Raw genomic sequence first — 26492 nt, 5'->3', positions numbered from 1 at the left:
TTTCTTCCCACATGTCTTTTAGACTAGCACTAGAGTTCTTCAACATGTAGTGTGTGTGTGTGTGTGTGTGTGTGTGTGTGTGTGTGTGTGTGTGTGTACATGGGCGTATGCAAGCCTATGCTGGTATCAGCTTAAACTCAGGATCTGGAGCTATCCCTTGGCTTTTTCACTCAAGGCTTATGCTCTACCATTGAGCCACAGCTCCACTTCTGGCATTTTGCTAATTAAAGACAAGAATCTCAGGGATTTTCCTGCTCAGGTTGGCTCTGAACCATGATCCTCATACCTTAGCCTCCAGAGTAGTCAGGATTACAGGTGTGAGCTACTGGTACTCAGGTAACTTGTCTTTTTTTTTCTTTTTTAAAATAATGCTTGTTAAGGACTGGGAATGTGGAGTAGTGGTACAGTGCTTGCCTAGCAGCATGAAGCCCTGGGTTTGATTCCTCAGCACCACATACACAGAAAATGCCAGAAGTGCCATTGCCGCTCAATTGGTAGAGTGCTAGCCTTGAACAACAGAAGCTCAGGGACAGTAGCCCCAGGACTGGCAAAAAAAAAAAAAAAAAAGTAATAATGCTTGTTAGGCTTTTGTGTTTAATTATTTTCTTTGTCTTTGTTTACAATTTGCCAAAAACCTTGGTATTTCCATGATAGTAAAACTAGTAAGCATAACAACAGACTATGTGCTATGGGGACAGCCCCCTCACATGTCAACGATTAACTTCTGAGCTTATCTTTCAGAGTAATGTCCATTAGGTTGTTGACTTAGCTAATGAGTAAGAAAACACAGTCTGTTTGGTAATATCTGCATAAAGGAAGTGCGAGTCATGCTTAGGCAGGAGTGGCTAAGAGACCCTCTCCTGATCTGAGGCTGGCTCACTCAGCCACGAGCTGCTTATCTGTTCAGATGAGGCAAGCCTGGCCCATAGGCTGGGAAATCTTGGCTTTGGAGATCACATCTATGTTGTGGCCAAGGTCAGTTGTACAAATATTGACAGAACTGGAATCCTCTTAGGAGTAGGGACTGGTTGATGACTGTCAGGCTCCACCCTTGGAAAAGTTCAACATCTTTACAGAGATTAGGACAGATAAGCTGTAAGCCAAGAAAAGCGCCATTAGTTGATTAACCTGTCCTAACGGTATGCCCCATAGAAAACACAGAACAACACAAACTGCTGGCTGCTTCCCACTGCAGTGTGAAGGCTGTATGCTTACTAGGGTTCTGATGACTCACTAGTATCAAGAGTAGGATGGAGGGGCTGGGGATATAGCCTAGTGGCAAGAGTGCCTGCCTCGGATACACGAGGCCCTAGGTTCGATTCCCCAGCACCACATATACAGAAAACGGCACAGAAGCGGCGCTGTGGCTCAAGTGGCAGAGTGCTAGCCTTGAGCAAAAAGAAGCCAGGGACAGTGCTCAGGCCCTGAGTCCAAGGCCTAGGACTGGCCAAAAAAAAAAAAAAAAAAAAGAGTAGGATGGAAAAGAAGGAGGGTAAGGAGCCAACATTCATAAAAGACTTCATACCAGTTTAATGCTGAAGATTTTTTTTTTTGCACATTATTCTCATGGAATCCTCAAAGAAGGGTATTATTAGCTCCTTTTGTCAGGTAAAGAAAGAAGTGCTAGTCATCAGTGGCTCAGGCCCAGAATCCTAGCTACTCAGGAGGAGTGAGAGACAGAAGACCCTCACCCCTCCTCATGAGGGCAGGTCTTGATTGTGTACACACATTGCATCCTTCCCTTTCTGGATTAAACCCAATACTGACACCTATGGGGTTTTCTTGGGGTCTGTGGGATGAAGAATGTTGTGTATGAGGGAGACTGGTCTAATAGCACAAAGCTAGGAGGCAGTGCAGAAACCCTGAAATAAGGGACACGGACTTTCAGCTATCAAATATCCACAGAAAGGACCCTCTGTTCCAGTCCTCGGGCCAGATCTAATGATCGGAATGCAAGAGACTTGACAAATGGACTGGGAATTTTTGTGATGAATCTGCAGCAAATTCTCAACTATGAGAATCTCAGCCAGTGGTTGTGACTCAGTTGGATCTGACCTCGGTGCATTGATACTTCGGTGGCATAAACAAGCCAAGACAAAAAGCATATCACAAATTTAAACTCTTCTGTGGTCATTCACTGTCTGTCAGATAACAGGGAACTATGTCAGAGGGGTGAGGCCTGGTCTGGCTCCTGGGCCTCATCTCCCATTGTTTCCAGCTCTATATTTTACAAGAGAAAATTGTTGAGATGTCATCCCTTTCCAAGTACACATACCGCAAATGTTATTTCACGGTTCTACAACTTAGCATAAATCCTTCTCTCCTCTAGCAACTCCAGACTTGGTAGGTAATGATCTGTAAGAACAAAATTTCCTAAGACTCATCTTATTACTTAACCCCACCCTCTCCCAATAGGATGAATTGTTATCACCTCTCCCTGTACACACACACTTCTATGCTAAGACACCATGGGGCTTTTTATCTTTTTCTTTCTTTTTTTTTCTTTTTGTGTCAGTCAGGGGGTTTGAACTCAGGGCACGGTGTCTGAGCTCTTTTGCTTAAGGCTAGCACTCTACCACTTTGAGCCACAGCATCACTTCCGTTTTTCTGGTGGTTAATTGGAGATGAGAGTCTCACAGACTTTCCTGCCTGGCCTGACTTTGAACTATGATCCTTAGATCTTAGCCTCCTGAACAGTTAGGATTACAGTGCTTGGAATCTTCCATAAAAGATTAGAATTGGCTTCTTATCTACCTAAGGTAAGGATATAGAATAATTCCTCTCATTAAAAATTTTGTTAGTCTTTCTGTGGAAATCTAAAGGTTGGTATTGTTTCACATGAATATAAAATAGGGCCATTTGCTCTAAACAACAACAAAAACGAACATCTAAGGTAATTGAAAGAAAATGTTCTGTTAAGTTTCTATTGATAGTACTTAAAAGCCAATAAAAAGAAGACACAAATTTCAAAGCTAGAATCCCCCAGATACCGAGGATTTGGTTTTGCTAATGGTCATTGTGAGTTCTGAAACACCAAAATGCTTTAGTAGTGTAGGCCTCATGAAAGAAAATGTGTACGTTTTAGGGCTGTTTGTTAATTATGACTTTCAGCCAGCAGGTGTCGCCAGAGACAAGCACATTTGCTAAAGCTACCTATCTCAAAGATGAACACAAATTATCCAGGTAGAGAAATGCTATCTCCTCCTAAGGTTCCATCCACCTGTAGAAGGTTCAGCTAGACAGCATGTAGCTCTTTTCTGTTCAAAGTTTACTATGCAGAAGCTGTGGGCTGGTTGTGTAGATTTCTGCGTCCCCAGCTTCTGATTCATTAGGTCTTAGGCCCCTCTCCTCCGCATTCCTTCCTGAATTTTCTACTGTGATGCATTGTCCAGGATATTGACTTTCTCCCTCTGCACACTGCACATTATCACCTCAAAGTCTGTCCTGGTGACAACCAGGATGCAAAGGGATTTATCTGTTCATTCATTCGTCCATTCACTCATTCATTCTTTTGGCAAACATTTGAGTGTTGTCAGCTTGTCAGTTACCATTGGGCAATGCCACAAAGCCACGAAGAAGGCACGCTTATGTCAGCTGGAAGGTTACCATCAAGAAATCAGTCAACGGGCTGGGGATATAGCCTAGTGGCAAGAGTGCCTGCCTCGGATACACGAGGCCCTAGGTTCGATTCCCTAGCACCACATATACAGAAAAACGGCCAGAAGCGGCGCTGTGGCTCACGTGGCAGAGTGCTAGCCTTGAGCGGGAAGAAGCCAGGGACAGTGCTCAGGCCCTGAGTCCAAGGCCCAGGACTGGCCAAAAAAAAAAAAAATCAGTCAACAAGTCCAGTGAAGTCTCCACCAGTCCTATACCCACCCCATCTGTCCACAAATAAAGAACATTTATATGTTTACAGAAATTTTGCCAGCAATGATTCCAAATGGTTCATTCATAAGGACAAAAATACACTACACTCATACAGCTGGTAATGTGGCTTTAAATATAGACTAAAAGAATAAATTCATTAGCATTTGACAACAAAAATGCTGATGTTCCTCTCACACAAACTCTGTAAGTTCATGACAGATTTTTGTAAAAAGAAAGTAGGTATAAATGACATTGTTACAAATGTAACACAAACCAAAAACTCCATTAGGAAATTGGCCATAATATGGTCACCCAGGAGTTGAAGAATACATTTTTTAGAAACTTGGATGAAATCATGCAATCTAAAGAAGACTACACATAAAAACCAAAAACAAAATAAACCAAGAAATAAAAACTTATCTGTCCTGTGAACAAAACAGGCTGCTTGAGTCTATCTACATTATATACACTTTTTAGCTTTCTGTTCGATTTTTTTTATTTGGCACCGAAATTGCTTTTAAAGGTCATAATTCTTTCATTTCGTGCTGAATGCTGTTATTCTGTATCTCCTGTGGACAACCCCTCCCCTCCCCCCAAGGACTATTTGCAGCACTGTTCTCTCAGAATTAAGTTAATCTTGGGACTTCTCTAGTTTTGAAGTTCTCCTCAGATGCTGATTGATAAGCACGAAAAGACAGTGATTTCATCAGAAAATCTTTTGGTCCTTAAAAGTCCTAACATCTGGGGTAGGACTTCAAGTCAGCTTGCACTGAACTAAATGGTGACTGGAAGAAAAGGATTCATTTTCTTGTAACAAAAAGCCCAGAAGACGGGGTTGGGGATATAGCCTAGTGGCAAGAGTGCCTGCCTCGGATACATGAGGCCCTAGGTTCGATTCCCCAGCACCACATATACAGAAAACGGCCAGAAGCGGCGCTGTGGCTCAAGTGGCAGAGTGCTAGCCTTGAGCAAAAAGAAGCCAGGGACAGTGCTCAGGCCCTGAGTCCAAGGCCCAGGACTGGCCAAAAAAAAAAAACAAACAAAAAGCCCAGAAGACAGGGACGCTCACTGTGGCAAAGCCATGTAATGATGTCCTCCAATAGCCAGGCTCCTTCCTCTGCCCTTCACTTCTGCCATCTTTAGCGACTAGTTTCTGTCCATGCTCATAACATTACTGCTATTCTAGACAGTCTAAAGTAAGAGGAGGAGGAAATACGGGGATTGTCAATACCAGGAAGGAAAATCCTTCCTTAGAAATCCCCACAATAAGCTGGGTGCTGGTGGCTCAGGCCTGTAAGCCTAGCTACTCAGGAGGCTGAGATCTGAGGATCTCAGTTCAAAGCCCACCCAGGCAGGAAAACCAGTGAGATTCTTATCTCCAATTAACCACCACTGTTATCTCCCATGAAGGGACCCCCATGGCTCCAAGTGTTAGAGCGCTAGGCTTGAGCAAAAGAGTTCAGGGACAGTGCCCAGGCCCAGAATTCAAGCCCCATGATGGGGGGCGGGGGGGAGGGGAAACAGAAAAAAAAAAACCCAGAAAAGAAAAATCCCCATGATACTTCACTTTACTTCTTGTTGGTCACATGGCCAAATCAAACCTCAAGGAATGCTTGCATTTCAGCTGGATAATTTGCTAGGCAAAATTCTATCTAGGTTATTTATATTCCTGAGGAAGAAGGGCAGAATCAATTTTTAGGTAGGACAATTAGTACTTGCTGTCACAGCCTGAGAGTAATTCATGATTAACACATGTTAATTGACTAATGAAACAGAAACCTGTCTTTGGAACCACAAGAGCCCTTTGCAGACTCAGGGCAAGATTATAGAAACTCTTTCTAATATCCATGCAGATATTGAAATACAGTGATTATGTCTTTAACTTTTCATTATCCTAGGATGTTTCTCTTCCAAAATTGCCATGTTTTTTGCTATCTCTGAGACCATTCCCAGCTATTTACATTCCAGGTATGATTGGCCTATTAAAAATGCATTCAGGCAGAGGAGTCCATAAGACTCATGTCTCTAATTAACTAGCAAAAAGCAGGAAGTGAAGGTGAGGCTCAAGTGGTAGAGTACCAGCTTTGAGTGACAAGCAAGAGCATGAGGCCCTGAGTTCAAGATCCAAGACTAGTATATACACCATAAAAGGAAAAATAATAATGCAGTCATTGCTCTTCCCTTGTGGTATACCATGCCATTAACAGAACCTAAAGTCTACCTGAACTGAAATATCCCGCTGCCAGTCCTTTTAGTAAGGGTAGGGCAAAGGGGACACATATTATTGAATCCCAACCCTATGACTGGAATTCTATCTCCTTAACAACCCTTACCCATTAAGAAGATCTCCAAGCCATATCAACCTCATTTAGCCACTGAACTGGTTTTATGGACCCACAGAAGCACTTTTACATTATCACCGCTCAACTCTAAGCTGTTAGATGTAGTCCATTGCTTCTGAGTTCTGATTTGTTATTCAATGACTAACAGGACCAGCACATACTCCTCGAAGTCACCTTGAAAAAATTTTGATACCAGTGAGTGTTGTATTCGGATATAACGGAATTTCTCCAAATCACAAATGCTACCATAAGATAGAAGTTTACTCAGGGTGTCTGGCAGTCAGCAACCCATGGCTGACACCATGTACCATACGATCGGACACACACCTTCCCAGTAGATGCTCCATCGTGTGCAGCTTGTAGTTTCAAAGTCACTTCATAGCCTATCCAAACTCCAGAGAGCGAGGAAGAGGATATCAAGGAAAGGGCAATTGCTCTTTCAAAAGACTCCTCCTGGCAGCTATGTGACACCTCTACTTATATCCACCTAGCCAGAATGAAGTCACATGGTTATAACATAGCTGCCAGGGGGGCTGGGATGGTAGCCCTTGTTCAGGGTGACTGCATCCATTTAAGTCAGGTGACTGTTATCATCGAGAGAAAGGATATTAGGAGTCAGCTTGAAGTCTTGGCCACTCCTTCCATTTCTTCACTCATATCCATGGTGTTGATAGTAATCTATTCGATTGGGTCCCATAATAGGAGTATTTACTGTGTACTTAATATGACCCAGGCACTGTCGTAGGGACTTTACAGGTAATAATGTAGGTAATTCTCATAAAACTCTATTTTCAGCCCATTATATAGGTGGGAAAACAGAGGCCAAGAGAATCTAGAGCCCAAGTTCATACAGCCCTTCAGAAATGCAGACATGTTAGAAGTCCAAGCTTCTAAATCTCTGGTCCGCTGTACTGCCTCTGGACAATGTGAGAGACATAATCTCCTGTCTTTACTTTGGCAACTGTTACTTTGGAATGTTCTTGGTTACTCCTATCTGGGGTCTGCCTTCTTGGAGGCCTCCGTTGCTTTGAAATTACTTGTTTATCAGTAAATGACTAGTCTACCTATATTTCTTTCAGGCCTTCTTAGGAATGGAGTCTTACCCTTTAGAGTGAAAGATAAACAAGCTCAGATCTGAGTCTCAGCATCATGCTGCAGGAGAATAAAAATGGGGCCTACAGGGTATCAAATATGGCAGTTGTGAACCTGTCATGGCTATGGAACATTATGGCATGGGGCAGATTCAAAAGCTTTGCAGCAAATAAGACCCCAGGTTGAATTCTAAATCTAATATTTGCTACTGGGCAATCTTCTTAAACTCTCAATATCCTCCTATAAGGCCTACTTTGTGTGTCTACTTTTTTTAATTTCCCCTTTGAAAGTGCTTGGGGTTGAACTCGGGGCTAGGAGAATACCATTGTGCCATGCGTCCAGCCCTAAAAGGTCTATTTTGTAAGTTGACTGTGGGGATTAAAATGCATACGCACACATACGGAGGGAAGGTGTCTGTATAGCTCACAGCACAGAATCTGGCACCTGCGGTGGGGGGGGGGGGGCACGTGTTGTTTTATTACTTTGATGATGACCCATGGAACCTCACTCCCCTGTTTGAGCTAAAGGTATTTGCGAAGGAGAAAGAAAGGAAAAGGCAATGTGGGGAATGAATCAGGATATATCCCTTTAAACAGCTTTCTTGACTTCTGGGAATTCATCTGAAAGAACAATCCTCAGGCCTTAACCTCCGGAGTAGCTAGGATTACAGGGGTGAGCCACAGTGCTTGGCTTGCTTCATTTTTTTTATCCCTGTAAATGTTCTTCTCTAGTAACATTGTGTGTGTGTGTGTGTGTGTGTGTGTGTGTGTGTGTGTGTTTTGCCTGATAGTTGTAGAGCCATTCTAGCTCTCTTTTGGTTACAATTTGTATAGAGTTATCTTTTTGCATTTTATCACTTATAGTCTATTGTGTTTTCAGGTATAAATTGAGTCTTTTGGAGATGCTATACGACTGTGCTATGTTTTAAATATATGTCCCTTTACATTTTTTTTTTTTTTTTTGGCCAGTCCTGGGCCTTGAACTCAGGGCCTGAGCACTGTCCCTGGCTTCCTTTTGCTCAAGGCTAGCACTCTGCCACTTGAGCCACAGCGCCACTTCTGGCCGTTTTCTGTATATGTGGTGCTGGGGAATCGAACCCAGGGCCTCATGTATACGAGGCAAGCGCTCTTGCCACTAGGCCATATCCCCAGCCCCTATCCCTTTACATTTTAACTAAAGAGTTTAATCCATTTACATTTTAAGTAATCACTTTAAATGATAAGAACTTGTTTCTGCCATTGTAGTGTTTGTTTTTTATATATTGTATCTTATTCTTTTTCAGTCCTTCAATTCTTTCAATAATTCCTTCTTTTCTGTCTGATTTTTTTCAGTGTAGTATTTTTCTTCACTTGTTTTCTTTTTTCTTTCTTTCTTTCTTTTTTTTTTTTTTTGCCATTCCTGGGCCTTGGACTCAGGGCCTGAGCACTGTTCCTGGCTTCTTTTTGCTCAAGGCTAGCACTCTGCCACTGGAGTCACAGCGCCACTTCTGGCCATTTTTCTGTATATGTGGTGCTGGGGAATCGAACCCAGGGCTTCATGTATGCGAGGCAAGTGCTCTTGCCACTAGGCCATATCCCCAGCCCCCACCTGTTTTCTTTTGTGAGTATAATTCATTTATGTGACCCTGGTTGCTACAAGCAACATCTCAAATTAGTAACAAGTCTAATTTAAATGGACACTAACCAAACTTCCATTACAATAAAAACTTTAGTTAGTTAGTTAGTGCTATTCTCTTTCTTTTTTTAAGTTGACTGATATTTGAGCCATTTTTGTTTACAAGTGAAATTCAGGGTATTTCAAATTGACATCTTTGCCTCTAACCTTCTTCCAGATGCAGGAACAGGTTTAGCTTTTTCCTCCACATTATTCTTCTGTTCTTGGTCAAACATACCTTTAGAAAGCAGCTGCCATTCAATTGCATATAGATTCTTCTACCCACATGTCACTTGGAAAGACCAAGTCATCAAGGATTTTCTTGTGCATGCCTTCTGTAACACTTTTCCTTATTTGCCATACACATTGATTTTTAGGTTATTCAGGCAGAATTATCTTCTGAGTAATAAAGACGTTGTGCTTAGCACTGCGATTTTTTGTTGTTCGATTCACATACAAGTTGACTTGGGTGTTTGGATAAGATTTCCATTGAGGCTCTGTAACAAGCATCATGAGGGCTTTCTCACCAATGTCCTGGGCTGCTAGATTCTTTTAGTTCTCTTAGCTGAGCCTGGAGGTCCAAGTTCATCTGCAGCTCCTTGAGTGGCTGAGAGATGCTTGAATTCATCCAACACTCACTGTTGGATTCCTAGAGCTCAAGTAACACATGGCCTTCTGCTTTTTGAGCCCTGTCTTAGGAAGAACATACATTACATCTTTAGACACTGGGAACCCATTCAGAGAGGTTTGTAATAATTTCTTTAATGCATTTGCCTTTAAAATCACACAGGAAAAAATGGGTAACAAAAGATACGACAATAGTAGTTTTCACATTTATCTACATAGCATCCTTACCAGGTTCTTTCTTTTGTATGACTGGAGTGATCCTCTACTATGCTTTCATTTCTGCCCGAAGGACATTCTTTAGCATTTCTTGAAGAACACTTCTACTGGCAAATGACTTCCTCAGCTGTTGTATACTTGGCGAAGTCTTGATTTCTCCTTTACTTTTGAGAAATGCTTTTTGTTGGATAAAGAATTCTTGATTGACATTTTTTTCTTTGCATCCTGTAAACATGTCATCTCACTGTCTTATAGCCTCTGAAAATAGATTAGGGATTGATTTTTGTTAAAAAGTGCTTGTGTACAATGTGTTACTTCTAGATGCATGCAGTATTCATGCTTTGTCTTTGCTAACAATTTAATTATCATCTGTCTTTGTGTGTGGCTCTTTAGTATTTCCTGCATAAATTTTATTGTGTTTCTTAGATGTGAAGATTTGTTTTTTATCAGAAGTTTTCTGCCATTATTTCTTCAAGTATTCTTTTTTTTCTCCTATCATCCCTTCTCTCTGGGGCTTCCATCATGTTAGTGGTCTGTTTTGTGGTTATTCAATGTCTCCTAAGGCTGTATGCATTTATCTTCATTCTTGTTTTTTCCTTTTCAAACTGAATAATCAGTGGATTTATCTTTCACTTTAGTGATTCCTTTTTTTTTTTTTTTGGTGCATGTTCAAACCTCCTAATGATTTTCATTAGTGAGATTTTTTTTCATTAGTTACTTTGTATTTCAACTCCAGAATTTCTATTCCTTCCTTCCTTTCCTTTTCCTCTTCTTTTTTTTTTGCCAGCCTGGGGCTTGGGACTCAGGTCCTGAGCACTCTCCCCAGCTTCTTTTTGCTCAAGGCCAGCACTAGCACTCTACCTCTTGAGCCACAGCGCCACTCTGGCTTTTTCTGTTTATGTGGTGCTAAGGAATTGAACCCAGGTCTTTGTGCATGCAAGGCAAGCACTCTACTGCTAAGCCACATTCCCAGTCCTCTTTTTTTTTTTATTTCTATCTCTATTGATATTCTCTGTTGGGAAGATACTGTTCTCTTGGTTTTTATTAGTTTTGTCCTTTTTTTTTTTTTTTTTGGCCAGTCCTGGGCCTTGGACTTAGGGCCTAAGCACTGTCCCTGGCTTCCTTTTTGCTCAAGGCTAGCACTCTGCCACTTGAGCCACAGCGCCACTTCTGGCCATTTTCTGTATATGTGGTGCTGGGGAATCGAACCCAGGGCCTCATGTATAAGAGGCAAGCTCTCTCGCCACTAGGCCATATCCCCAGCCCTAGTTTTGCCCATTTTTAAAAATAATTTTGGTCAGTGATATGTGTCTGTCTGTAAGCAAGTACAGCGGCTGGGTTTCTTCAAAGATAGCCTCTACTAAATTTTCCCATAACAGGCTATACTTTCTTGTTCCTTTTTTTTTTTTGTTTCCCAGTCCTGGGGCTTAGACTCAGGGCTTGAGCACTGTCCCTGGCTTCTTTTTGCTCAACACTAGCACTCTGCCACTTGAGCTACAGCGCCACTTCTGGCCTATTCTATATATGGGGTGCTGAGGAATTGAACCCAGGGCTTCATGTATACAAGGCAAGCACTCTTGCCACTAGGCCATATTCCCAGCCTCACATTCTTGTTTCTTTTTGTACTTTATGGAATTTTTTTGGTTGTTGTTGAAAGGCGCACATTTTGAATATTGTCATCGATTGGCAACTCCGGAAATCAGATTTCTCTCTCTCCCCAGGGTTTGTTGTTAGTGCTTGTAGCTTGCCGTTGATTGTTGAAGTGAATTGGCTGAACGGTTTTATTTTTAAATTTTGGTAAACATTGTAGTCTACTTAAAGACAGGCGTGTATGGTCCCTAATATCTACCTAGCAATTTATGATTTCCTTACATGCTTGGAACCAAATACCATTTTCTAGTCCTTGCAAATTTATTCTAAGTAGGAATACTCCCTAATACTTCCTGCTTGTATCTACCAGAGGGGAATATTCAAGGATTTGTTCGGTTTTACTGTTTTCTTCTGTGTGTGTTTTTTCCCCTGTAGCATTCCCTGAGAATATATGAAGCGTTCTCATAGATTTCTTGGCATAAGCAGGAGTCTTTCAAAGTCTCTGTTCCCCTCATGTGTGTCCTATGCTAGTCTCTTCCTACCTTCAGCTTTTCCATCCATCTGCTTCTGGCCATTTGTGTTATTACTGACAGCAGGTTGTTTCAAGAGGTGTATCTGCATTTAAAGAAGGTTCTGAGGGATATAAAACATAGATAAACCTCTGAGAAAACCTTGCAGGCAGCCAGCACATAGGTCAAAACAAACCACCATGATTTTTAGAGAACATGACCCACACTGGACACAGAAGGCTCCTGAGGAGCGCTGGGCCCCGCCACCACCCACAGCGCCATCATTGAGCTGTAGGTGGGGTGGCAACATAGGACAGTTAATGGCCTTCTGTGTCCTAGTATTAAAATTTCTCATTTAGCATTCTCCTGCTTGTAAGTTTTTTGGTGTGTGAGTGTGTGTGTGTGTGTGTGTGTGTGTGTGTTTTAAAAATTAGATTCCAGGGTTTAGAAAAGTTGACTTGACAGTCTTTACCAGCTAAATCATTCCTTTCATGGAAAGAGTGAGTTTCAAATTTCCTAATCTATCATTTCACTCACAAAAACCCAACATCAGATTTTTTTTCTATATAAATTTAGAGCGCCAGGTTCTAGTGTATTGAGGTCAATTTTATATTCTCAGCTTCTAAAGAGAATTGGCCCTCTCTATATATCTGTTTGGTAACAATTGAGTGAATGCACACCTTATCCTTATATTTTACAAAAACTCACTATAATACACTATTATTTCCATTTTTAAAAGAAGACACTGAGCCTCAGGAAGATTTTCTGGCTATGTAGCTTATACAAGTAATGGAGACAGATCCAAAACCACATCCATGACTCCAAGACTGTCTTGCTCTTTTCCTTATGCTGTGCTGGTTCAGAAAATGAAGAGATAAATGACTACATCACACACAACTAGTTTCAAAGCATATTCCCCTCCACTACATTTAAGTATCCCAATAAGACTATAGCATCGGTAGAGTATCTTCATCTTACAGGGCAGGAAATTCAGGTACGAACAGGACAACTAACCTGTAATTGAATGAGAGGAACTGTTCCAACACTTCGCTCAGTGCTTTCTCTCTTATCACATCTCTATTAATGTAAACAGGGTTTTTAATTGAACATGAGACTTTCTGGGTGAAAAGTAAATTATTTTCCAATGGAATGTTACATGCAAGCCAGGACCTTGAGATTTACTCTTGACTCTCCTTTGTACCAATCAATCATCCAGTTCTGATAATGTTACCTCTTCAAAAGCACTTAAATATAACCCTCTTGCTCCATTCTGCTGCTGGCGTCCTAGAGAATACAGACGCACTCACTTGGCTTATCATCAAAGTCCCCTCACTGTTTTTCCAGATTGGATGCAATCCATTCTACACTACAATGCCTACAATAGCTCCTTATACTACATGTCCCCCTGCCCTAAAAGGCAAATGCTTTCAAGAACTCCCTTGAGTATAGCCTTCCCTCCAGTGAGTTTCCATTTTCTTTGGCCTAAAACCAAGTCCCTTGGGATGGTCCACAAGACCCTTGAGAGCTGATCTCTTTCGACTTCTCCAATATCATGGCCCCATCCACTCCTCAGAATCCACTCACAGACACTATTTCTTCACACTTTTGCTTCTTCTGGGAGTACTCTTTGCCTTCCCCTCTTCAAAAGGCATATTAATCATTGTATCCCCACTTCTCAGCCCCTCCCACCTCCTGGGGGTTCCCCCACTACTCCTGAGTTAACTTGTCAAGAGCAGCTGGCACACCTATTACAATCTCCTTCTGCCACTAGAGCTCTAGACATGTTTTTGCACATCCAGCTACTTCATATCTTAAATCGAGCATTTTAGTACCTAAGTATGAATATGCAGTAGTTATAGATGTCTTTAGTGGCTAAAAAACAAAAATCAATTAGCTAACATTAGAGAGGTCTTACAACTATGATATTCACAACTGGGTTTGTATTATAAGCAAAAAATTAAATGGCTGAGGGAAATGTGGTTCATAAAACAACTGACATTCTCAAATTCTACTGGCATTAACCTTGTTGCTCACATAACCCCTAGTGCCAGATTTCCTGGACAAAATTCCCTTGCTCTGCAGCATTGAATAGTTCTTTTAAATTTTGTTCTGGATATTGAGAAAATACCGAATTATACCTATCTTAGTCTCTTCCATTTTTTTTTTTTGCAGGTTTTGTAACAAGTTCAAAGCTCAATGCCTCCATATACAGCAACTGTCCGAGAACTTAACATATTTATTTCTTCCTATTTTTGTTTCTGCATTTAAAATTTTTTATATATATGCCGCTTGAGGGGAAAACACAAATATGTAAAATGCATGCCCTAAAAACAGAGGGAAGGTTATTTCTTATTAGCAGAGAAACAAAGATGGCTACAATGACAAGGTAGAAAAGCAAATTAGGTAATTTACAGCTACCTAAGCCATTGATTGTGAGGTTGGGAACTCTCAGCCAAAACCCAGGAATTAGATAGTTCTCAGTCATCAGGAAGAGGGGAAAAAAACTCCCTTGTGCAGAGAAATATTTTGAGGTCTTTTATCTTTTCTTTCACTGGCTCCCTTGTGTTATTTCGGAGAACTTACAAGAGATAGCACTGATTGGAAAAGGTAAACATTCCTAGTGTTCTGTGAATTTGAGACTGTGCCTGGATGAATTTGATCATCTGGTGCAAGCTCTTATTTTAAAGAACGAGGTGTGATGTATCATACTGAGTGTAGGCCTCCACGGTTCATTTTCTCTTCCCTGAAAATCTAATCAGTCACCACGCGTGCTGGATTTCCCACTGGAACCCCCTCCTTTCAGGTCCTGGCTCTCACCTCTTCCTATCCTAGTCTCCTCCTTCTACATTTCCACCTTCAATTTCTATACACATATGCTACTTCTCTTCCTTTCCAGTTCACTTTAGGTCTGAATACATAGGCAAGGCTCCATCTTTTCTCCAGGATCACCTGTAGTTGCCCCCTATTTGTATATTCTTTGTGGTAGCCATCTAAAAACACTGTCCTTCCTCATACTTCGGTTGTTACCCTGCAGCAACTCTGCAGTCTCTCCTGCCCCTTCATCATCTGGCTAATTCTTGTCATCTTGCAAGTCTCATCTAGGATAGCTTCTCCCGATGACGTCAACATTGTATGTGCACCTTAAACATCCTCTACTCGTTCTAACTCACTGCTATCTATCTCTCTCCTAAGGGTGTGAGCTGCTTAAAGTCAGAGAGTACTTAGCATGGACCATCCAGGATATAAATTGCCTGGAGAGAGGAGGGGATGCTTGTTGCATGAAGTGTCTACACAGGGCACATACAAGTGGCCATGCTTGGGAAAGCATTTACATTGGGCCTCATTCACACTCTTCAGAAATGTGAGATACAGACCCCACCAACTCCCCTCAGACCATTACTGCTATCATTTTTTTGAGTCCTAAACTTACCAAATCCTCCTTCCCCCTTTCCTTTATCTAATTAAAAAAAAAAAAACCTTGATCAATTTGGATTTGACTTAGATTTGCTTTCAAACTGAAAGCCAGCTATCCTAAATACCATTTATTAAACAACCTTTCCTTCTTTATTCATTGGAGATGGATACATTTAGCTTTTATTCAATTCTTATCAATAATAGGACTGACTTTAGAAACTGTCATCTTTAACTATTCCACGGATCTATTAAAACACTGCTTTAGTAGCTGTCATTTTATTTTCTTAACTAGCTATTTATTTTTAATATAATTCAGTTTTTTCATACTAAAAATATTTTAAAGGAATATTTTAAAACATACAGATAAGCACAGAAGCTAACCAACTAAACTTAAAATGACCCATAATCTCACAAGACATAGATAACCCTAATACTTATCTTGATGTAAACAAGTGGTTTTCCTAGCCGATTTTCACATAATCATCTTGCCAGATTAGCTGACAGTGCCTAACCTTCTGCAGAAATAGGATGCACAGTGTTCTTGGGGGAGGGCTATTTTCAGGAACCTGTGTTCTCAGTGTCAGCTGGGTGTGCCTGGCAAGAGTCAGGAATGCTTTTCCAACATACATAACAGGTGTGGTGCCTCCTCTAATTATTTAACTGTTATGTATATGAATCATTTAAACATTATGTTTATTGATAAACATAATAAATATGAAAATAGTAGTTTGTGAAAACGAATGTTTTGAAAGATTGAGCCCCTTGGAAAGAGTCAATACAGGGGCTGGGAATATGGCCTAGTGGCAAGAGTGCTTGCCTCTAACACATGAACCTCTCGGTTCGATTCCCCAGCACCACATATATGGAAAACGGCCAGAAGGGGCGCTGTGGCTCAGGTGGCAGAGTGCTAGCCTTGAGCAGGAAGAGGCCAGGGACAGTGCTCAGGCCCTGAGTCCAAAGGCCCAGGACTGGCCCCCACCCCCAAAAAAACAGTCAATACAGGTAAGTACTCATCTTAAGTGCCTCAGAAATACAAACATTAGCAAAAAAATGATAGAAATCCCAGTGTCCACAGGCAGTGAGCTTCACAAGCATCTCTAAATTCTTGATCTACTTAGCAATAATTAATAGTTCACATTTTGCATCTTTGAGTGGTCATGTTATTAGTATTATTCATACAAAGAAGATAGGGATCAAGGAATCATTAAAAAACTAATATAACTCTGTTAAAGATTGGCTAATAAACATTTACATTTCATACTGGAATTCATTTTCTAATGATTTTCAATCCCAGTCAAAACCTTCAGCTAACCCATCCGTTCCTAGTGTCTATAGAACTGACAGACAGCATCTGTATGTTTTTATTTCAAGACACATAGAATACTACAAATAAGGCTTTACCTCCATTTTTTTCCATGGACTATATTTTGAATGTTATTCCAAGTTATTATTACTTGCATCATTAATCCTTCTCTCCCCCCTGTGCTTTTTTTTTTAACATGTAACTCTATTTTGATTTCTTCTCTGTCAGAATTGCCATATTCCCAGCCATTTTCTAAGCTCAATTTTTACTTTCCTATTTTTATTTGCATGTGTGTGTTAAAGTTATTTTATTGTAATCTGTAAGAATCTTTCCTGGAAAGTGTAGAGAGCAGACAAATCTCTTTCACCCTGCCTCCTAGTGAAGAGCACAGAATCCAACAGGCACTCCATCTAAAGCCTTTGTCTTAAAGGAATTTTTCTCTGCGCTGTTGCCTCTCTGCTCACAGACATGATCCAGGAGCTTGTAAGAATTTAGATTCTTGGGGGTATCTACTGAAAATTTGGCAGGACTAGGAAACAGTCTCATCACTAGCTCTCTCTCTTTTTTTTTTCTGGAATCCTAAATTTACCTTAGGTGAATATTCTAAAGTTATATTCCTTAGAATGTGGGCAATAAATGAAGTATCCTATCAAGTTAAAGGCACAAGTCATTTTTCACTTTTACCACTACTTGTCACAACTAGAATAATAAAACTCACAGTTCAATCTGTAGTACCACTAAAGGAAAGATTAGTTTCACATAAATCTTGATTTTTTTTTTTCTAAACTGTGATGGGACAGAGCTACTGCCTAAATGAAGGCACACTACAGGTATGCATGGCCACTAACTCGGTGCAGAGGGAGGCTTCAATCATGTGTGGCACCTGGCACCATACATAATGAATGTTTTCCATGGTGAATCTTACCTAACAGAGGCTCTCCTCCTCTGCCTGACCATTGAATTCAGTTATGACTGTAGCATTCACAGGACCACTGAGACTCCAGCTATGAAGCTTGGCTGGATAGTGGATAAATTTTGTACTCTTGGTGTTTGTAGCTCATGCTTATAATCCTAGCTGCTCAGGAGGCTGAAATCTGAGGATTGCAGTTTAGAAGCCAGTCTGGACAGGAAAGTCTATGAGTCTGTTATCTCCAATTAACCACCAAAAAGCCAGAAGTAGAGGTATGGCTCAAGAGGTAGAGCACCAGCCTTGAGTGAAAAACCAAGTGAGAGAGCAGGACCTTGAGTTCAAGCCCTACACAGCACAACAAAAGGAGACAAAAATAAATCGGTTTTGATAGGTTTATATTCTATACTCCAAGGGCCCTAGAACAGGCTGAGGGGTACTAGAAGATCTTGGAAATTCTCAGGCACCCTTGCAGTACACCAACCTAATTAGAAACCATGATCACTTTCTTCAGTCACTACCGTGAGCATGGGCAAAGTGTGATGACACAGTAGACAATGACGTTCTTTCCTATAAAATTTTATTTATTACATAAAAAATTGTATACATTTGTTAGACTAAAATACAGTTTTCATTATAATTCTGGCAACTGAGTCAGTACACAGAGAAAACTTAGCATAAGATCAGCACTTTTTTTTGTTTGTAGTTCATATTTCTGCACAAGAAAAACATTCCAAAGCTCCATTTCATATAAGCTCATTGTACTCTGAAGCCAGATGGGATGTGCCATCCAATTCAGAGCTCTTGGAAGTTAATTTCCCAGCAAGATTTGATAACTCCAGAAAGTTAATTGCTTAATCTACATATTTCTTAAGTCCTCTGAGAGCAGAATGCTCCATCTGTAAAGAGTGCACTGTGTCAGCAATGACAGTCACAATTACCAGGACTACGATTGAGTTTGTGGGGTATGTTCAAGCACCTACATGTATGTTTCCCCACATGCATACAGTGTAGTGACACTGTAAGAAGAAAGAACCCCAAATAATCCTAAGGTAAGTCACCCCAAACTATGGAATTCATGGAAGGCTGAACTGTGATCCTCCAGTTTGTAACACACAAAGACAGGATGTGATACAAAGATTTTTGACAGAAGAGGATGCAAATGGAAAAACAAACAAACAAAACCCCCAACAACACAAAAAGACAAAAAGGCATCAGAAATATATGGCACCACAACATACTTCTCCTGCTGGATATCAGGGCATAAAAAATTGTATATAGACTCATTGGTGTGCCATTTGATGTGTTCATCACCCAGTATGATGAGTGAGGCTGATACTAGATGGGAAGACTGTGTGAGAGATCAGGTCCTTATTGTATTGACTGGTCTTTAAAAGAGTTGATTGCCTTATTCTAGGAATCCTATCTTCATGATCAGAAAGGCTGTGCCAGACAGTACAGGTTGGACCTTTGGTTTTCAGAAGACAGGCTTTTGTCTTTGGTTGTTAGTCCAGAGTCTCTGTCACGTTGTTAAGATGCCCTGCATTCTTTTCTCCCTGCCTTTTGTTTTTGGTTGTTATTTATGTTTATCATCCTATAACCAAATCAGTCCACTAGATCTTAACTTCATTAGATACAAGATCTATAAGAAGTGCAGTTAATGACATGAATATTTGGAGACAATAAAATGGAAAATTTTCATTTGAAATTCCTAGTACTGTCACAGGGGAGGAAAGAAACCAGCAAACATGAACTAATCTAGCAGCATTAATAGAAAAAAAGTAATTTTTCCATCTGATTGTTGAAAATCCAAATTAATAAAACAAGGGTAGATTAAAAAAATAGAGCAAAACAAAACAGATTTCTGAGTGCAAACTAAATGAGACCCAAAGAATGAGGGGAATGTATCTAGCAGTCTGTTTCAAAACACCAACTTCCAAAGCTGCTCTATTATTGTGACATTCCTAACACAAAAGTGTTGGAGGAGGGGAAGAGTTCTTACCTGATTATCACATTGTAAAAGAACAGGGTAGCTGGCACTGGTGGCTTATACCTATAACCCTAACTACTCAGGAGTTTGAGACCTGAGGATTGGGGTTCCAAGTCCACCCAGGCATAAAAGTACCCATGAGACTCTTATCTCCAATTAACTATTCAAAAACTAGAAGTGGTACTGTGGCTTAAGTGGTAGAGTGCAGGCCTTGAGCAAAAGAGCTCAGAACAGCACCCAGGGCCTGAGATCAAGCCCCACAAGTGACAAAAAATAAGAAAATAAAATAAAAGAGGGTCTCCACACTGGCTAGTGGTAAGCAGAATGGTCCATGGAACCGCTCTATCTGACCAATTACATTTCATATCTTCTCACTGCTTACTGTTTTTACACATGGACTAGTTTTCTCACTGTATTTCTTATACAATAACTAATTCAAATTATATTCCTAGCTGGCAGGATGTATAGATAAGATTTATACATAGAAGTCAGAATATTACCTGTTGTCTTTCAGTCACACTTTTATGACACAAGTATCTATCAAATTAGACTGGCTCTTTCTTCTTTTCCACTTAGAATGGAAATTTGTACTAGTGGTTTCATTAAGTACTGTGAAAGGCAGAGCTTTAGGGGCACGGGTAGGGCAGGGAAGTTGTCTTTTCTCATACATCAAGCCAAGATTTCAATTGCTTTCTTCAGCCTAAAAATCCATGTAGTGGCTTGATATCTGACTATATGAAATCAGGATCCACTGGATTTCAATTTTTAAAGAATTTCAAAACTCCCATAAGGATTTCTGTTGTGTTTTTTTCCCAAAGACACAAAGAGCATTTGGGGGAGAGCTGACATGCAGATGCCAGCACCCTTACCTACTCACAAGCTGTAGATGTGAAGAAACTATAAAGTGCTTCCTCAAGAAGGAAGATGGGGTGGGTGAAGGGGAAAGGCAGGGCCCCAATGACAGGGGCCAAGGCTGCTCTGCTCTAGTAAGTGGAAAGCCCCAAGATACCGCACATGTCCCTGATTTATGAAGGGAAGCAAGAGACATTTGGGATTTCAAATCCCAGCATCTACTCCTACAATTTTCCATTATTTCTTTTGTCAAGTATGTATTTCACTATAGTTTGCTAAGTTCTGTTTAACTATTTTTGGTCATGTTGACAGATATTAGGAGTGATATTTGGTAGCACTATGCTACATATAATGTCATATTTGAACTACAATCAAATTATTATCTTAATTTCCTTTCAGTATAAGGATTACTTAGCAAGTACCACTTAAGCTACATCCTCAAGCCTACACAAGTGTCATGGTAGATGGTAATTAAGAATTCTATATTTACTTCTTCTTGGATTTTTTTTGGGGGGGAGTCCACTGAAAATAATTTGGTACCTTGCTAAAAACTCCTCCAAGACACATATACCCTCACACCTCAATGGAAATCGTATTTTTTACAAAGATTCAATGTCAGCCTTCTTGGTATTCATTCGGATTAATGGTGTCTATTTCCAAACCTAGTAATAAACTACACAAACTCCTAAGTTAGAAAATGATTCCAGGCCAGAGATAGTAAGTATCATTTAACAGGATCTTTAGTGGAGGCACAATCACTCCTAGCATTTCAGATGTTCAGAGGTTCTATTTACATTCAGGAGCAGGACAGTCCAAAGCTTTCATAAGTTCAAAGAGACCTACAACCTTTCCAATAAATCTACTTTTGAATATCACATATTTAACTAAGATCTCAGCAAATGAAAGTGAAAACATTTGAAATATTTCCAAGTCAATGTTTTCATGTGCAACTTGATCATAGACCATTAATAAAAGCTTTATTTTTCTGAGCTTCCTGGTCTAGAGAAAAATCATTCAGCAGGATGTAATACTGAATATCAAAACTGACAAAGAGACTAACATTTGGGTCCCTTAACAATTTCATACCTTTTAAACAAGTTCTTAATGAATTACCTTAGAAAATATCCAACTTAAATCTTATTTAAGTACTTTATAAAAGTAGTAATAGTTCATGCAGAATTGAAACTAAATCATTGTTTATTTTTACACACATAAAAAAAACAAGATGGAGAGGAAGAATGGACCCTGCAGTATTTCTATAGAAAAGGAAGTTTTTCCACAGAAATTCACAAATTTAAAAACTGCACTGAAATTTTCAGTACAAAAGATATTCTCAAATCCTGGTTTATTACTGTCCTCTTAAAATATGCACATAAGAACTGGACTCAAATTCATAAAATTTGAATGGGAAACGTGTGCTAGTCTAGATTTATATGTATATACAACATTTCATTTTATGTTTTAAATTTGCTAGCTTTAGATCTATTTTTTCCCTTCTCTTTTCCTTGATACACTCAAGAGTCCTGCTTTTCCACAATTTGGGCTATGTACCACTAAACAAAGATGCAAAAGCAGAAGCTATCTATGCGCAGTGCCTACTTTTCAAAAGCGCTAACACACATTCTTTAGTACACAGAGCTACACAAATACGCAGTTAAAGCAAAAGGCATTCTGTGCTACGAATACACAATATTCAAACCTCTGCCTTATGCATTTGCTTATGATCCTACAATTCTCCAATACATATTCACAGACCATATCTTAACAATTCTAGGCAAGCACTTCTGTCAGATGGAATCTATGAAAAGAACACATAAATTAACTGTGTCAGATGCACTGATAAGCCTCTCAGAATTTTTTTCCCAAAGCAGCCATAGAAGAGTAGCACAGAATTTATTTTAAAAAAGTGTAAATTTAGACTTTTTTGAAGCAAACTTCTTAGGCTACTACAAACTTCGATTCAAATAAGACTAGACTAGACTATCTCAGTCACTATAACCAATAACTCTGCTTTTGGAACTCATCCCATGCCTGGAGCTGATCGTAAATGCTGCTTTGCACGTGTGGGGGGCATCATGGGGACACACTTCTTGCAGCCTTTAGTAGCTAATGATTATGCATGGTGAAAATGTTTGAAGCCTCTGGGCACTGTGTGGCCTTGTAGATATTTGATTCGTGCAGTTGTGGATGTTTTGAGCCAGAAAAATGTAAAGTATTATTCCTAGTGTTGAAAGCAGCTCAAGACCAGAATAAAGGAGTCAGCTCCTCATTAGCCACTACTGGGATAAAATCCTGAAACTGCACTGGAAAGCAAGGGAGCTCTTGGTAGATACCAAGGCCAGTGGGATTGTGAAAAGGTTATAATTAATTAGCAGATACCTTTCACTGAAAAGTGTGTATGTGTGTGTGGGGGGTGGGGTGGGGATAAGTATAATTAAAAAAAAACTAGACTCTTCTTTAACTGTTATGGAAAACAGTTGGGAGACCAATGTAGACTAAGTCAAAGTGAGTTAGGACTTAATTATCTGTAAGACAAAATAAAAAACTTTAATCATAAACATTAACCACTGCATTAAATGGTTTAAAGAACAATCTACCTCGAGCCCTGCTTATTCATGTATGGTTTATATAATCTCAGTGCCCTTGCTAAATTGCTAGTGTTTTATTATTATTGCACTTTTAAGCTTCACACTGAAGATGTGTCTTGTGGATTTACATTGAAATGTAACCTTGTGCCTTCTATATTATATTAAAGCACAGTTTATTATTGAGGCAGGATCTTAAGAGTCTTACTTTATGCACCAGAGCATTGATTATCTGATGGCAGAAATCATAACCATACTCTGGACACAACTACCATTTACAAAAGAGGACCCTTGCTATAACTATAAAGACAGAACTCCAAAATGTAGTTTTGAAGAATCATCACAGGAAATGATGAAAAGCACAATATATAAAACTATTCAGGTTTATAAAACGATTCAGGTATCCACATGTCTCACAGCTAATTCTATTCTTCTCACTTGGGTAGAAGACAGAAGCAGCGAGTGAAGAGCAGTAAGGCAGCCCATAGCTAGTTGAAGAATGACTTGCAATGAATGAGAGAGGCAGCAGGAAGATTAGAACAAAAACTGAAAACATTCACATGTTGCTAAAAAGCCACTATGAGGTTCTTATCAAGTGAAATAATAAAGCTCATGTGAGAGTGACATTCCATATATCAAATATCTCTCTGTGAGGTGGCTGTGAGATATATGTGCATATCTTCATATATCTATGTGGCAGACACATTTACTTATGAAAAAGTAGCTTGGAAATTAAGTTGAAACTCAAATGACATGGTTATACATAGATCATAATTTCTAAACACAATGTTAGTAAAACAAAATTTATTTGTAAAACAGGACCTGTTATAGAAAATGGCACACAGTCAAGTTATACAAAAATACAAAATTTCTTTCTGATTACAGTTCTAGTTGCAAATGATGATTAGAAAGCATTTCTGGTGGCTTCCACGTAGCTGAGATTGCAAGCACATGGGACGGGGAGCAGCGAGGGTCCATGGTGTGGGGATGTCCGAGTGAGCAGAACCTAATTCCCAAGTTCAAGACTTCATCAGGTCACTGTGGAGGGACACCTCCTAAAATAGCTAGCTCCTGGAATGTCTTCTCATTTTGGTACTCATCTTCAACACTTTTACCAATTCAAAATTTAGTTCCTCATGATTTTGAACACCCAAAAATCAGTGTAGCTATAAAACACATGGTGTATCCTGGATTTTCTCTCTCAGTTGTTAGTCATACAATTAGACGCATTCCATTTCAACTAATATCACAGTACAGTGACATCTATTTGGCAGTACTAGGTGTTAGATGTTAACTTCTGGAGAATTATTATTTCAAAACTGCTCATGGAGTTTTGAAACCAACTGTGTTGTTTTCCCAGATCTTGCTAAGATAGGAACTCTTAGATTGTGTGTGTGTGTGTGTGTTTCTGTTGTTATTTTTTAAATCCAGATTCTTATTGCAAATATTCTGAAAAAATCAGAAATATTATATGAGCTTTGAAAAGAAACCAAGGCATTTAGCAATTTTTTTAGCCTAGCTAGCATAAAGAACACCGATACTTAAAAAAGAATACAGTTTACCTTTTGCAGCAATTTAAAGGTCCAAGCCTTTGAAAGGAAGCACAATAGCAAACAGCTACTTATGAAGCCCTAGTGACATGAATTTGAATGTGCGTCCATGATTCCAGTCTAATTCACTGTCTAATTCTGGCTGGAGGCAATGCTTTCTTTCAAAAGATTCTCTTTCCATGGAATGACAAAATGCTGAGGCTTTTTTTTTTTGTACAGAGCCTGTATTTAGTGCAATAAGTTTAAAAAATTTGCTCTGAAATATTTACTTTACATTAACAAAAATAGCCTTTTTTTAAAAAAATTGTAACAAAAAGGAGTTATCGCATAAACAGATCATGAATTATTCTTAGCAAATTACACTTTTTTTTTCTTAAAGCATTCACCATTACAATAAGCAGAACAATGGAATATTAGCCATTCATATCTGGTAAGCTTCAATAATAATAATAATAAAAACCAAAAAACCCCAACCCACTCCCAAACATAAACAACATTCATACTTGAGGATCAAAACACTAACCAATTCTTCAGTTAAACATTGTAGAACTCTAGATACTCAATGAATTGCCAAGGAGAGGAGCACCTGCCAGTATGTTTTCAGATTTTATAGCAAGCATTTGGATAAAATGGCCAGTTTAACCCTAAGCCACTGCCATTCTTTTGAAGCAAAGAGCCCAAGCACCACGCTTTATGCTCTGCTTTCTTCCCTTTTTTATTCCTCCTAGCATTACCTAATCTGCAAATCAACACAGAAACTTAAAGCTAAACTTGCTGGTACCCCAGCTTCCTTTCAAATCAGGCACACAAATGTGTGAAGGATGCTACTAAAATGAAAAGAAAGAAAAAGACAAATTATAAGAAAAAAGTTTGCATAAGAAAGATTATCTACCCCTTTCTCTCTTTTTTTCTACTTTCTTTTATAGAAGCATTAGGGTAAACTACAAATACCTGAGGAGTTGGTTACTTTTTAATGTTGGCTGACAAATGAGCTTTTATGAAAATTATGAGCTATTATGAAAATTCTCATAATGGGCCCACTGTATGTTTCTAAAAGTAAAATGACATGGCTTCTTTGATTGGGGGAAACTGACGGAAGTAATTCCTTTACTTAGCTGAAAGCACATGCCTAGTCTTGCGCTAGGACTTATGCATCTGTAAAATCAGATCTCAATGTTATACACATATCAGGGAAATCACCCCTGAAAACAATTTTGGACAAGAATTTGGCATAATAACTTTATCTAAGTAACTAAAGTTAAAATCTCTAAGTTATTAAAAATGTTAATCAGATATGAATCTAACATTTCCATTAAGACAATTACAATCGAAAACATTAAATGACGGAAGTTGCCTTGTAAAAGCCACCCGTATGAAAGGAGTACATGTTTGACAAAAATAAGCATAAAAAAGGTATTAAATCCCTGTTCCTTTTCTCTGATTTTGGCTGATTATGTGTGTGTGTGTATATACATATACATATATATATACACACATACATATACATATATACACATACCCACACACACAAATACATAGTTATGTGTATATATTGTTTTGGAATGTCAATGGGTTCCATAACCGTCGGCTAGGTTCAAGCAGAACTTGCTCCCGAAGCCTAGAAAACAAAGTCATACAGAGTATAATCTTAGACAATTACCATTAAAAGGAGACTGTGAATGTTATAAATACACATATGATCAACAAACAGTAACACATGTCAAAATGGATTGAGACTCCTTCTCTCTTAAGGAATCTGCAAACAAGGGGCTGGAATTCCTATGAATATCAAAAGTCATATTCCTTCAATATCGTATCTGAGGCCCATATCTCCACAGGGCTCAAGTCCTCCCTCCACCCAACAGGACAGTGAACAAATAATCAGATTTTCCTCAACCTTTCCCTCACGTTCCGTAAATTTTTCTAAAATCACTGTTCAAGAATTGTAGAAAAACCTATGAGGTCTTTCAAAGTTTCCTTAACTTGTGAGACTCT

General features: G+C 39.4%; 1 protein-coding gene across 2 annotated transcripts in view; it reads right to left on the bottom strand.

Moving 5' to 3' along the window:
* The window catches only part of Slc44a1 (solute carrier family 44 member 1), a 178094-nt gene that overhangs the window by 12831 nt on the left and 138771 nt on the right, over positions 1-26492 (bottom strand). Inside the window, exon 16 of one of the 2 annotated variants that reach the window (XM_048338443.1) lies at positions 20324-26115. The exons of the other annotated variant lie outside the window; for it this stretch is intronic. Within the exon in view, the coding sequence (XP_048194400.1) occupies positions 26092-26115 (24 nt within the window). The 3' untranslated portion in view covers positions 20324-26091. Of the gene's footprint in view, positions 1-20323; positions 26116-26492 lie in introns of those variants that run through there. 2 annotated transcript variants of the gene reach the window in all.

The sequence above is a fragment of the Perognathus longimembris genome, chromosome 1 (genome assembly GCF_023159225.1).
Source record: "Perognathus longimembris pacificus isolate PPM17 chromosome 1, ASM2315922v1, whole genome shotgun sequence".
Lineage (NCBI taxonomy): Eukaryota > Metazoa > Chordata > Mammalia > Rodentia > Heteromyidae > Perognathus > Perognathus longimembris.
Note: the sequence above shows the minus strand (reverse complement) of the source record. Positions and strands in the feature narration are given on the sequence as shown.